Source organism: Agelaius phoeniceus, chromosome 10, assembly GCF_051311805.1.
Source record: "Agelaius phoeniceus isolate bAgePho1 chromosome 10, bAgePho1.hap1, whole genome shotgun sequence".
NCBI classification, from domain to species: Eukaryota; Metazoa; Chordata; class Aves; order Passeriformes; family Icteridae; genus Agelaius; species Agelaius phoeniceus.
This window is the reverse complement of record NC_135274.1, coordinates 2,979,156-2,993,222: the sequence shown is the minus strand read 5'-3', so window position 1 is coordinate 2,993,222 and position 14,067 is coordinate 2,979,156. Positions and strand designations below refer to the sequence as shown.

Sequence of the window (14,067 nt, the reverse complement as noted above, 5' to 3'; positions counted from 1 at the left end):
TCAGCATCAGAGAAACTTTGTGTTTTGTTTCTGTTGCAGGTGAGTGCAGCATCTCTTTTTATTGATCTGATGGGATCAGCTTTTGTCCTTTTTCCCTATTGAGAACCCCCCCATTGCAAGGTCATAGGTGACTTTGATGCCCTGATACCTGGTGTCTGTAGGGAGAAATCCAGTTTTAGTGGGGAAGGTGCATGATCAGTCATTTGAGAGATGGAGGGATCCCAGTGAAAATGATTGGAGATACAAACTTCCCACCCAGTCATGTTGAATAAGAATAAATTTCTTCCCAAAGTACATTTGAAAACCAGTTTTTATTCAACATTCCAGATAACAGATTTTTACTTTCTCCTTCTGCATAAGTAATTAAACCAGTAACACCTAGTTTGCTCACAGTCTTTTAAAAACAAAAATCTCTTTGATCAAATTTTAATCTATTAAGCAGCACATTATAGGGGCTGGAGAAACCCAGGCTATTAATGTTCAGTGTTGCTTTATTAAAATAGCACAGGAATTTTCAGTGTTAGCAACCTGTGGAGCAGATGCAGAGGGTTCTTTTCACTTGGTCAATTCACCTGTGAAGTTTTAGCTTCATTCAAATCTGAGAAATCAGTGAGAGGTTATTAATATAGGAAAGCTTGTATGGCCCTTCTCAGTCAGTGAATATAAGTAAGATTTATGGCTCTGAGCTTTACTAGTTCTACAGTTTTAGAGATCTTTAATTGCAGTCAGTGCCATTCCCTCAAAAAACACTTTGTTTAATAAAGCTTTGTATATGCAGTATGCATTTTTCAGGAGCTTCTCTTTCTTTTCTTATATGTCTAGCACCGTGAAGTTAATTTATGTACCTAAATACATGCTGTTTGATTTTAATTGAATAACAGTTTCCTTCCAACTAGAGCTTATCACACATCACCAAAAAAAAATAGTAGTTGTTTGGATTTAAAGAATAGTTTAATCAGGTTTGCTTCAAAAAGACCCTAAAAGTACAAGTGTAATGGAAATTAAAATTATTATTTAAATTATTTTTCCTCTGACTGACTTCAATGATGATTTAAGTTGCTTATGTAAATCTATTAATTGGATCAGGCCAGTCCTGCTATGAGTTCCCTACTGTGCAGTCTCAGCCTGAAGGTAGCTGGCAGTTGAGATGATGGAAATACCTAAAGATGCTGGTAAGGGAGAAGTCAGATCCTGTCATTCTTCCCCTGCTGTGTGTAGCAAGAGTCACATTTCTGTCACATCTGAGACCACTGAACCAGGGGTGTAAAAGCACTCTGTTATTCATGCTGGAACAAAAGCAGGATGCACACCCAAGTAAGCAAATGGGATGAGAAGCCCAGCTAATGTTGGCCTTGGTTAAAAAGCCCTTGAGTACAGCCCTGCCTCGGAGTGCCCAGGAAGATGTGCTTGTTCCTGACATGGACCTGGGCTCTGGCTGTGCCCAGAGCCAGCCTGGCTGCCACCACCAGGGATGTCCCTGGGCAGGGCTGGCATGTGCTGGCAGCCCTGCTTCATCTCACCAGGGCTTTGGAAATAATGTGTGGCAGCTTCGGGTTTGTGTAAGCAATGCCAGCTGTGAGGAAAACTTAGGAATGACACTGAGACACCCTGAGGATTCAGAAAAGAGACCCAGCTTTGCTTCCAGGTGAGGCTGCCAGAGAGGCCCAGACCGGGGTTCTCCGGCATGAAGGGGCAAGGGGGGCTTCCTCCTTCTGTCTTCATGGCTAAGGCTCAGACCTGAGTGTGGGTGATGCTGGTTGGAGGAGAAGCTCTGTTAGGGCCCTTCTCTGCTCTCAGGGTATCCAGTTGTGCTGCCCAGTAACACAGCCTGCTGGATTCCAGCTTGTCTGGCTGATGCATCACCTCTCCTTTCTCATCTTTCAGGTTATTTCCAGGATTTGTTGAACAAGTCAGAGAAGGCCCTCTATGATGCCTTTCCAAGCCTGTATGGAGAATTGTACACTCAGAATGTGAAGGTGTTCAAGGACTTGTACAGCGAGCTGCGCCGCTACTACCGCAGCTCCAACATCAACCTGGAGGAGGCCCTCAACGAGTTCTGGACACGGCTGCTGGAGAGGCTCTTCAAGCTGCTGAACCCCCAGTACCACATCACAGACGAGTACCTGGACTGCATGGTCAAACACGCCGAGCAGCACAAGCCCTTCGGGGAGGTGCCCAGGGAGCTGAAGCTGAAGGCCACGCGAGCCTTCATCGCGGCGCGCTCCTACGCACAGGGCTTCCTGGTGGGCAGCGACGTGGTCAGAAAGGTGTCCCAGGTATGCCAGTGCTCCCCCTCCTCCAGCCTCACCTTGGCTGCAGCCACCCAGCCACTGCTCTTGGGAGGGGGAGTTGTTTCCCTTGTTTTCATTGCAAAGCAAGCAGATGCTTTCCAGTTTTAAACAAATAACTACTCGAGTATTGTAAACCAAAGGTGACTCCAACAAAGGGGAGAGAGAATGATGCATCTGACTCCATCATAGAAGGCCAATGAATTACCTTATTATACTATACTATGTACATTGTATCTAAACTGAATCTGCCATGCACTCACTCTTGCTCACAACTGCTCACCCTGCACTCATCTCTGATTCTCTGGTGACTGTCCTGTGACAGTCTCACACACACACACACACACACACACACACACCTGGCCCTGATAGGCCAAGGGAACAAAACATCCTCACTTTGGGTGAACAATCTCCATATTGCATTCTACTTTAGCACAACACAGGCACAGCAAGCGAGATAAGAATTGTGTTTTCCTTCTCTGCTTGTCTCACAGCTTCTCTCTGTTCAGAGGGCATGTGAATACCACACTCGAGGGTTACCCATCAGTGGGAGGGAGCAGCAAACCTGGACTTCTACAGGCACTGCCAACAACACTAAAACACTGAGATGTAACTCACAACAAATCAGCTTTTGCCTCATTTTAGCCCCTGCAGCAGAGATGTCACTCAGCCAGGCTGTGCAGCCACTCTGCTGCTTGCCCAGATCCCTTGTGCTTCCTGACGTGCCTCTAAATCACACTGCCATGTTTTCCTCCTTGATGGGAATGTGTGCAGAGCTGGATGGCCACAAGTGTGCTGGGAATACAGGCACAGGGATCCTGTGGCTGTTTATGTAGCCTGTCTATTTGTATAGCTTCGGTGTACAGAGAGGGGGAGTTTGTAAAGTGCACTGGGATCTTCAGGGATGAAAGGTGCTATATAAATGTAAATTAATATGACTGAATCCAGGGTTCCAGAAGGAAAGAAATTGTATTCTTTACTGCAGAAACAGCCTTTCAGAGCCATAAGCAAGTGATTGTCCTGAAACAAGATAGTCAGGCTTTCCACACAGGTAGCAAGGAGAAAATCCATAATAAAAAAAAAGGCTTGCATACGTCATGTGGAGATGGGAATCAGCAGGTGTGAGAATCAGGATGTGATTAAACTGTGGATGTAGAAATGCAGAACCACAATTCATCTCCTCAGAAGGTACATGTGGTGACATGGAGCAGAGGACGGTCCCACTTAATGCAGCAAATCCAGGCTTTGATCTCAGGAAGAAACATTAATGTGGTAACAGTGACAAATGCTTTAATTTATCAATGTGGGACTATAAAATTGTTCAGCTACCCAAAAGCCTTTGTACATCTCATTAACATCACACTCTCCTGGCACTTAAGACAGATAAAAGAGGAGAATGATGTAATTTCAGGGGGACAAAAGCAAAATACTTTTCATAAATCCTCTGAATGGCAGAGATTTCCAGCTCAATGGGCATGATCCTGCCTGTAGCTGAGGCTGGTGGGTAAAACAGGCTGGCAGGGAAACTGCAGGCATGATATCAGCCAAAGGGAAGGACCTGAGATACCAACATGCAGCAGATTTTTCCCCCACCTTCATGTAGGCTTCTGGCCCACTGGATTTTGATTCTGGTTCCCCCTTTCTGAATTTCCCTTCTCTTGGGCATCACTTATCAAACAGGATGTGGGGAACATCCATTCCTTCAGGATGGGTGGTTTTCTAGGAGGGTCCCAACCATTCCTCTCTCACGGGAGCCCTCCCTGGCATTGCAGTTAACCCAGTGTGTTGCTGTTGCCTGAACTGAGTCAGAAAACCTCAGCACAGCCTTCTTGAGAGCTGATTTTATTATGAGGACCAAAACTGGCTCATTTCTCTGTCTTCTTTACCACCATTTTAGTTGTGGATTTACACTTGTGTCAAATAGATGTGAAGTGCTTGACTCAACCCACAGCTGGTGCCTTGGTTCTAGTCATTTTTCATGTTGTTCTGTACTTATGACATCAGAAGAAGATCAGAAACTGAAGTTCAACTTTCCTGTCAGCTGGTAGCAGCAGTCTTTAAAAGTATCTTTTTGAGTTGGAATTTCATATGGGGCACTGGTGAGGAAGACTGAGGAGGCCTGTTGAAATGAACACCTAGAAATCAATTAGCTAGCTTTAGACTTCAGAAAAAAATAGATTTTATTTATTTATTTATTTGCAAATCCCAGGAAAACTACAGATTTCTACTAAACCCCTCCTGGTTTCAGCTTCTGGGACACTTCCAGTTCAGTGTCTCCTCTGTATCCTGTGCCTGTGCAGAGGCAGCATTACTGGGCACTGCAGAGAAGGGCTGATGCTGTTTGCCAGAGCTCCTGGCTGTCTTTAAGTGGGGGAGAGCCTGCCTGAGTGAACTACAGGCGTGCATTTCATGAGATTTCTTTAATCCCTGCTCCTTCTCCACTGTGCCCACAGGGTGTTTCTTCCCCAGCCTTCAGCTGCCCCAATCTCAGAGGAAGCCACAGCCTCAGGCAGCCCAGGGATAGGAACAGGAGCCACGTGTGGGAGCAGCCCCTCTGAGACCTGCTGGGCATAAATAGTTTGAGGGCAGAGGAGGAGAAAATGGCAGAACCATTTTTCACCTTTATTGCCATCCAAGCTTTCAAGGCAAAGTCACCCTGACCGACTGCAGGCTCTGACACCAAGTCCTAAAACTTCTGATTGGTGCTTGCTGCACTGGCCTGGCCTGACAGAGAGCAGTGGCAGTGCTGCCATCTGGGCTGGGACCCAGGCTGGGCTTGGTGTGGCTCTGGCAGGGCAGGATGGATGTGCAGGCTGGCACCCTGCCCTGACACAGTGAGGGGTTACACGGGCCATGCCTGGGGAGGGGGGTCAGGGCAGCACCTCTGTGTTCATGTGCAGGTTCTGTGTTCCTGTAGCTGTTCTTTCAGCACAAATTGCAGGTTTTCATCTAAGTTGCACAATGAAGTGGGTTTTTCATTGCTGCCATGAAGTAGCAGCCACCAAAATGGCAGCAGCCACAAAATCCCCAGTGCAGGGCACTTGAAGAAGGAGTTTCCCCCAGGGATGCTGCATGCCAGAGTGAGAGAGAACACATCTCCCAGTTCTGTTTAGGATCCTGTTCGTTGGCTGTGAGATTGGCAGCTGCCCAAAACCAGCATTTGCTCCAGCTCTGAGCATCATGCAAACAGGAGAGGGCCTCGTGCTGGTGGAGTCACTGCCTGCCAGCTGCTGCCCTGAGACCCTCCCTGCTGCCCAGAGACCCTCCCTCCCTGCTGCCCTGAGCTCCTCCCTCCCTGCTGCCCTGAACCCTCCCTCCCTGCTGCCCAGAGACCCTCCCTCAGTGCTGCCCTGAATGCTCCCTCCCTGCTGCCCTGAGACCCTCCCTCCCTGCTGCCCTGAGCTCCTCCCTCCCTGCTGCCCTGAATGCTCCCTCCCTGCTGCCCTGAGACCTTCCCTGCTGCCCTGAGACCCTCCCTCCCTGCTGCCCTGAATGCTCCCTCCCTGTTGCCCTGAGACCCTCCCTCCCTGCTGCCCTGAGCTCCTCCCTCCCTTCCTGCTGCCCTGAGACCCTCCCTCCCTCCCTGCTGCCCTGAGACCGTCCCTCCCTGCTGCCCTGAATGCTCCCTCCCTGCTGCCCTGAGACCCTCCCTCAGTGCTGCCCTGAATGCTCCCTCCCTGCTGCCCAGAGACCCTCCCTCCCTGTTGCCCTGAGACCCTCCCTCCCTGCTGCCCTGAGCTCCTCCCTCCCTGCTGCCCAGAGACCCTCCCTCCCTGCTGCCCTGAATGCTCCCTCCCTACTGCCCTGAGACCTTCCCTCCCTGCTGCCCTGAATGCTCCCTCCCTACTGCCCTGAGACCCTCCCTCACTGCTGCCCTGAGCTCCTCCCTGTTGCCCAGAGACCCTCCCTCACTGCTGCCCTGAATGCTCCCTCCCTGCTGCCCTGAGACCTTCCCTGCTGCCCTGAATGCTCCCTCCCTGCTGCCCTGAGCTCCTCCCTGCTGAGAGCAGCTGCTGTGCACCCCCCTGGGAAAGACGTGGTGGAAGTGAGCTGGGACACTGCAGGACTGGGGGAGCAAAGCTGGGATGGAAGGAATGGCAAGGGCTGAGAGGTGACCCTTGATAAACACCAGCAGAAAGCCCTGAGGGCGAGGCAGGGTGACACAGGGGTGGCTGTGACCCTGGCTGGGTTTGTCCCGTGCTGCTCTCCCTGCTCAGCCCCCCTGGGTCAGTTCTGCTGCAGAGTGCCCTGGGATGGGGGCAGGCAGGGCACTGCCCGGTCTGTGCTGCATTCCTGCATCCCTGGGCATGCCAAGGAGTGCCCAGAGCCCTCCAAGTCCCCCTGCAGCCCTGGCAGCAGCCTGTGCCTGTCAGGAGAGCACACACGTAATGTTCCATTCCCAAAGGCAGCGAGAGGAAGTGATTTGAGATGAATTTTGCTCATCAGTCAGAAAATGAGTTATTATGACAATCTTTCCTTTGCTGGGTCTTCGTTGGTTCTTGTTTCTAAATTTTAAGTTTTCCTAAGGTAGTGGAGATTGATGTGAAGCAAGACCAGCTGCATAAGGAAGAAACACTTACTCAAATAATCGATTTTAATAGCTGTTTGCATTTCCTTTTCTCAGTAGATGTCTTTAAAGCTGATTCTCATTTGAGTTTGAAACAAAATACAATGATTTTCTTTAGAAGCTTTTTCACTAAATCCTGTATTTCATTTCACCAATGAAAGTTGAAGTCAGCTATCAGTACATTTTTATTTAGCCAATACTGTGTTTCACAATCTATTTCAGTCTTATTTTTTTAAACTTTTCTGTTAGTATAAGGTACATGGCAGTTTTTCTATTTACCACATGAGTAATTTTTAAACACATGGTGGGTCAGTCTGGAAACCAAATTCCAATTAAAAAGTCCTAAAAATAGATTTTTAGAAATGTTTTTAATGGTTAAGTGAATGTGCTGATAGGACATATGGAAAATAATGTTTATCTAAACATGTTTTGCATTTCCAACAAGTCAATAACATAACAAAGACAGTATGGTCCTCATGTCCTTTAAGATTGCAGCCATTTTTCATACCCACTGTTTTCCACAGCTTGAAAGGACATATTTAACTTCTGTCTTTCAGCTTTCAGTTGCTTTTCTGGTGAAGTAGAAATAAAATTGATCTTACTGAATTAAACAAAGATAAAATCTTCTTCTCCCACCTGTAAAACCACTGTGCTAAAGCATCTCAAGAGCAGTGAACTCTGGTCCCATGTGCTTGGTGGGACATCTCCATCCTTTCAGTGGCTGATCTTTTTTGAGAGCATCAGCATCAAGCACACACAACCATAAATAACATGTTATTTCTTTTAAAGGATTTCACTTCTGTAAAAGTATCCATCATTTATCTGAATTGGCTTCCTCTTGATGCTGAGAAGTCAGGGTTAGTGTTTGTAAGTAGATGTTATGAGAATGTTGTTCTACAGCAGTGTTGAGTGGCAATACCCTCATATCCTACATTTATTTCCTTGTCCTGGCTGTTATCCCAGCTCTGGCTTTGGAGCTGTATTGTGGCAATGAGCTCCCTGAGTGGGGAATAATGTGCTCTGACTCCATGATTTCAGAAGGCTGAACAAATGCTTTATTAAGCTATACTGTATTATACTACACTATTACTGTACTAAAGAAAAACCTGTGACCCTTACAGACAATCACAACACAGCTTTCACCTAATTGGTCAGTCAATTAAAACAGCATCACCAGAGTCCAGTTAAGAAATCCCTTTTGATAGACAATGTCCATAACACATTCTACATGTGCCAAACAACAGATGCAGCAAGTGAAGATCAGAATTGTTTCTCTTCTTTGTCTGAGCTTTCTCACAGACTTTCAGCTTCCCAAGAAAATCCTGGGAGAGAGAATTATGTCTCTCCCTGTTCAAAGAATATGTGAATGGCACAGAGCTGTGCAGGTTTGCTGGCAGAGATGTGTGGGTTTGTGTCCTGCAGAGTTTCCATGTGGCAGCAGGGAGCAGCAGGTCCCCCAGGTGCTGGTGTCAGCAGCAGGGGGGGATGTGGGAGAGTGCAGGGCTGCAGCTCACCACAGCCAGGTACCAGCAGCAGCTGCTGGAGCAGCCTGGGCTTTTCCTTGGTTTTCCTTCCTGTCATGGCAAACCACTGGTGAGGCTTTCCAAAAATGAGCTGTCAGTGCCTGCACTGGAGGTCTGTGGTGCTGGAGCAATCAACAGGCTCAGTAACAATCCACAGGGTGCCAAAAGCCCCAGGGAGCCTCTGCAGGACTGGCTGTGCTCAGGAGCAGGGCAAGGAGGACTGAAGGGCCAGGTGGGAACCCTGCAGTGCTGCAGACACCCCTTCCTGTGAGCCAGCTGAGGCTCCAGGCTCCAGAGATAAGCTCTTGGCCTTCAGGGACTGGTCCTGCAGCAGCTCCTGGGCTGGCTGCCTTTGCCCCTGTAGCCTCTGGCACAGCTGCCCAGCCCTGCCCACAGCTGGGTGACCTTGAAGGGCGCTGGGACCTGCCCTTCCTTCCCAAGGGAAGTGTCCCCTCTGCTGAAGTGCCTCATGTTTTCTTGCCCAGTCAGCTGTCCCTGGCAGCCTGTATGTGAGATTGCATGGCTGAAACCATTTTAGAGCTAAGTTCCAGTCAGCCCAATTCCCCCTGCAAACCCAGGAGCTTAATATCCCTTTCCCTGAGCTGACTGTGCTCCCTGGATCATCACCCTGCCACCAGCTGCCTTCTTGCTTTAAACACCTTGGTACAGCAGCCCCACACACACCACTGCTGGGGAGGGAATTTTGTAATAACATTGGAATTTGTTTGGATAGATTCAAATCAAGCTGGATGAGAAGCATGCAGTCTTGAATACATCCTTATGTATTTCACATATTACTTTTCAGTATTTCTATCCCTTATTATGTTTCAATCACAACCCTTCAGGGATAAAAACCCATAGGTGTTCTGAATAGAATAGAAATAATGCAGGAAAGTAGATATATGTCTCCCATATTTACCTGGTGGTTAAAAGTCAATTGAATCTAGTTTTCAAAGGATTGAAAATTGTACCAGCTGGAAATACCTGTGTTAAATGAACAGAGCAGGGAGTGTGTGGAACAGGCAGGTGTTGGCTTGCAGTATTTTCCTCTGGAGGGAGAGGACATGACAGCAGTCTGTCTGTCTACGTGGATCTCTCTCATTTAATATCTGCAGGCACTTAGGTACTAGACAGGAATCTAAAGACACAGACCCTCCCAATTAGCTGTGGGTGCTGCCTCTGGAGCCATTGTCACTGCCCTCTCCAGGTGCCCTCACCTCTGCCTGGAGGGAGATGGGAACAATTCTCCTCCCTGTTTTGCTGCCCCAGTTTGCCTCGATTACCCTAGCCATCATATTTAATTTTATTTTTTTCCTGAGTCTGCAGAATGGCCGTGTGGCTGCTGGGCTGGCAGGGCTGGACCCAGGCAGTCTGTCTGGCCTGAGGCCCAACAGCAGCTCTGGTGTGCTGAGCATGAAGGGCACGGATTTGGCATCAGCCTCCATCCTGCACATCCCTCCCACAGCGAGCACTGAACACACCAGGGTGACAGCAGGAGGGGCTCTGAACTCTGCTGGCATTTTCTGTGTCCCCCTGTACCACCAGACCCAGCACAGCCACCCCCAGCACACTGTGCCTGTGCCCCCTCATCCCTGACAGGTTTGGGAACTGGATGGTTTTGAATGATGGGCTTGGTGAGGCTCAAACCTCACCGTGCTCCAAGGACTCATGGCTGTGCATTTATGGAAGGAAGATGCAAAATAATGACTGAAGTGATTATACAATTCATTAGACTTTGAAAGAATCATATTTCTGTCAGCCCTGCAGCTGTTTCTTTTAGAGTTTCACTCTGAAAAATGGGAAAGCTTGGTTCATTTAACACACATCAAGGTGCTAATTACATCAGGGCTGGCATAAACATGCACAAGGCAGCTGCTGACCATGTGCTGGAGGGAGCAGGGTGTGCTCCCCACAGCAGCTCCCCTGCACCAGCCAAGGGCTGGGCACACCTGCAGCTCCCATCCTGTCACCAGAGAAACTGGGCACTGACTGCCCAGTGGATGGAGCATATTTCCAGTTATGCACATGGAAGTGCAAAGAACATCACAGCCCTTCTGGGTTTTGATCATAATATTTGAGGATGCCTCCATGGGGAGACTGTAAAAGTGAAATGTTTCCCAGTGTGAAAGGGGCACGTTGCAGACAGCTCTGATCACAGAGCTGGCCAGCTCCCCTGTGAAACACAAACCTCTCCTCTGAGTGCTGGTTTGTTCTAAAAGAGAGCAGGGCTGGCTTTCTGAGCCCATTCCTGGGCTCTTGGGCATCCCACAGGAAGCTCAGGAGCACTCCTCACTGCTGGCCCAGCAGGATCAGCTCCTCTGCTTGACCTGTTTTTGTAGCTGCTGTTCTTCACACTGACAACTTTATCCCAGCTGTAGGATTCCAGCCAAGGGATTTGGGGTCATTGGAGTGGCTTTGAATACCTGCCTGCATTTCCCAGCACACACAGCCTGATCTGTGGCTTGCAGAGCTGACCTGCTTTCCCTTAGACACTGCCACAGAAAGGTTTTCTCACAGCTGGCAGAACTTCCCTCTCCTGCATTTACAATTCCCATGAGTGAGGGTGCCAGGAATGGCTCAGCCTTTGTGGCTGCTTCAGCCCCAGCCCTGGGGAGGTCTCCAGCTCTAGGTGCTCCTGCCTCCAGCTGCCCAGCACCTGTGCCTGCCTCTGAAACCTGCCTGTGTCTGCTGGCTCCAGAGCATCCCTTGCTTTGGAAACCTAAATTGCCTGATGTCACTGGGTTTAACTGCTGCTTCTGGAGGTTAGAATGGCCATTCAGATAGCAAGGCCTTCTGCCTGGGAAAACAGACCTGAGAGTCAGTGCAGGCACATTTTGACACATATCTGACACATCTGGAGCTGTTTTGTTTCACCCCAACCAACCCCACACCAAACCAAAACCACAGGTCCCAGTGCCCACCTTGGGTCTGCAGTGCTCCTGGGAGATGAGAGCCAGGCAGGGAATGGGAGAGCAGCCACAGGGCAGGGACAAGGTCAGTGTGGGAAACACCAACACCACAGCACAGAGAGCTCCCTGCAGGCCACCCCCACACTGCCTTGGGTGAGATTTGTAGAGGGACCAGAGCCCAGAGAACATCACTTCCACCAGCAGTGCTAAGGACCAGCTCAGCCCCTGTCCCTCTGACAGTCTGGGGGCTGTGACAGCACTTCCAGCAGCCAGGCTGGCCTGGCTCTCCATCCCCACATCTCTCCACTCTACCTAACCCTGCTTCCCCTGGGAAGCAAGGCACAGATGGCTCACAGCAGCCTGGGGGGAATGTGCAAGGGGAGAAGGGGGGTAGGAAAAATACCAGCAAGAGCTCGACTTATTTTATTGGTGTTAAATGCCTTTCAGATGTACTTAAAGGCCCCTGAAGGCCGAGGAGTCCAGTCACATTGCAACTAGGCTGCAGGTTCTCATTTACTTTTAAGCCAGGCTTCAAAAGGAGAAAGGATTTGGGGTCGGATAATTCTTTTCTTTTTTTTTTTTTTTTATCTTTTCTTTCCTTTGTTTGAAGCCACTACTTCAAAAGCAGCATCTGCAGCTTGGCTGCAGGCTCTGGGTGCCAGAGGAGCTGGCCATCTCCTGCTGGGCACAGAGGAGCCCTGCCACTGGCCCTGGGCTCAGTCCCATGCCTGGAGGGCATCCTGAGCCAGGCTCTGTGCCTGAGAGCACAACCCAAGCACTCTGTGCTGCTCTGCCTGGAGCTTGGTGCTGCCACTGGGGGAAGGATTGTCCAGCTACCTATGGCTTCCTGAAGCTCCACTTTCTCCAGCTCTCAGGAAGCAGGGATGGGAAGGAAGGATCATTGCTTGACCCTGTGACTGCAGGATGTGACAGAGCTGCTCCCAGCACTAATACCTCTTCAGCTGCCCTTCCCTGAGGCCTTCCTCTCTGCATCTCACACTTTGGTACTTCAGACACCTTTTCAGGAAATAATTCACTTGTAGAAACAAATGGTTTTTGGGGTGAGGAGGGTATAGCAGCTTTTAGCTGTGTGTGAGTGAGATCATCACTTCCATGGTCCTTTCATGCCCCAATACAGCCCAGGGTATTTTTGGAGGCTTTGGATATTTTTGAAGCATGAGACATTAAGGTAAGAACAGAAAATGCCTCTCCTCTTTACCTCTCTGTTCTTCTGTGAGACTTCTCAAACAAGGTCCCAGTTCAGAAGAGTAAAATCCCTCCCACAGTGGCAGGTTCAGCAAGGTCTGGGGTCAGGAGGAATTGTACCCCTCTTTTGCACCAAACCTTACACTGTAAAAACAGCCCTGCAGGTCAGTGGGTGCTGTTTGGGAAATCAGCACATAACCTGGGTAGGAGCTTCAGAACTGACCATGGTGGGGCTGAGGGAAAGTGTTCCATGGTTCTAGAAGATCTGTTCTTGTTACCTCTGAGCATCTGCAGGTGTACAGCCATGGGTAACTTGGGCTGAATGTGCAAATCACAAGTTTGACTGTTCTTCGTAGGCACGGAGGAAGGATGGGAAGGTTTTTTCCTCTGTTCTGGAGAAATGTAGCCCATTTTGGCCAGAGTGCTGCTGTGTCCTGTGGACTCTAAAGGCCTGGCCATGGCCAGAGCTGGCAGCACTCAGGTGTCTCTGGGCCCTCGTTGCAGGGCTGTCTCATGCATTGGAGCTGCCTGCTTGCCCTTCTGCAAGTACTTTGTCGTCCCTGTGTTTGTGCTTCAGAAAGTTTATAATTGTTCTAAAGCTGTGTTTAGGTGGTCTGAAGGGTAACTTTGCTCTCCTGAAGTGCAGAGGGAGAGAGTTGGTGACTTCTTGTTATCCTCAAGCCTCCTGTGTGTCTGTGATTCTCTGCTTGGAAAGCATGTTAATAAACTACATGGCAGGAGCCTTATTTTTTTTTCTTTGTTAAAAGCCTTTCACACTGAATGTTTTCTAAATTGGCTGGGGGGTGGCAAGGAAACCAGTTAGTGCCTAATCCCCCAGCCCATCCTCTCAGCAAATGGCTTGTGAAAGTCATTAATTTCACTGTAATTGATTTAAACGTTGCTCAGGAGGAGGAAAAATTAAGGAAACCAATGCCACTCTGAATAGAGAATTATGTGTTCTCAATTTTCTGTCAAATTATCTCCCCACGTGCCTGTTGTGTGCTGGTTGCTGAGCAAACACTGTGCCAGGGAGTCAGCAAATCCCAGCTCACAGAACCTGAGATGAGCTCCAGCACCAGGGCAGGAGGCAGGAAAGCCTGCAAAGGTCTTTGCCTCCAGCAGCTCACATCTGGTTGGGTGGCTCCACCACCAAAACATGGGCACATGAGGCTTTGGGAAGTGGCCATGGAAAAGCACAGAGAGGGACCTGCTGGCAGCCTCCTTGAAATGGCAGTGCTTGGGGTGGAACTGGGCCTTTTGTGAGGCAGCCACCTGTTCCCCTTGCATTACCTCATTGCTGCTTCTGGATCCCCAGCTGTAAAGGAGTTTTAATTAAAATTATTTATTGCTCAGTAAGATTTCCCCCCTATTTTGGGTGTATCTTAGAAGATAACATTTTTTCCTTATCACTTCATCACTGGGCTTACACTTCAAAGGACTGTATCTGTGGATGTCACTGTGATCAGAATAGGGTATGTGGATTTTAGCTGAGCAGTGACGTACAATCAATGTATTTTTAAGCTGAGCTTAGCTTTATTTTGCATTTTTATTTATACCTCTGACAACTGAATGAG

General features: G+C 48.9%; 1 protein-coding gene across 1 annotated transcript in view; it reads left to right on the top strand.

Moving 5' to 3' along the window:
- The window catches only part of GPC1 (glypican 1), a 209,824-nt gene that overhangs the window by 177,469 nt on the left and 18,288 nt on the right, over positions 1-14,067 (top strand). Inside the window, exon 3 of the mRNA XM_054639492.2 lies at positions 1,885-2,276. Coding sequence (XP_054495467.2) covers positions 1,885-2,276 — 392 coding nt within the window. The remainder of the gene's footprint in view (positions 1-1,884; positions 2,277-14,067) is intronic.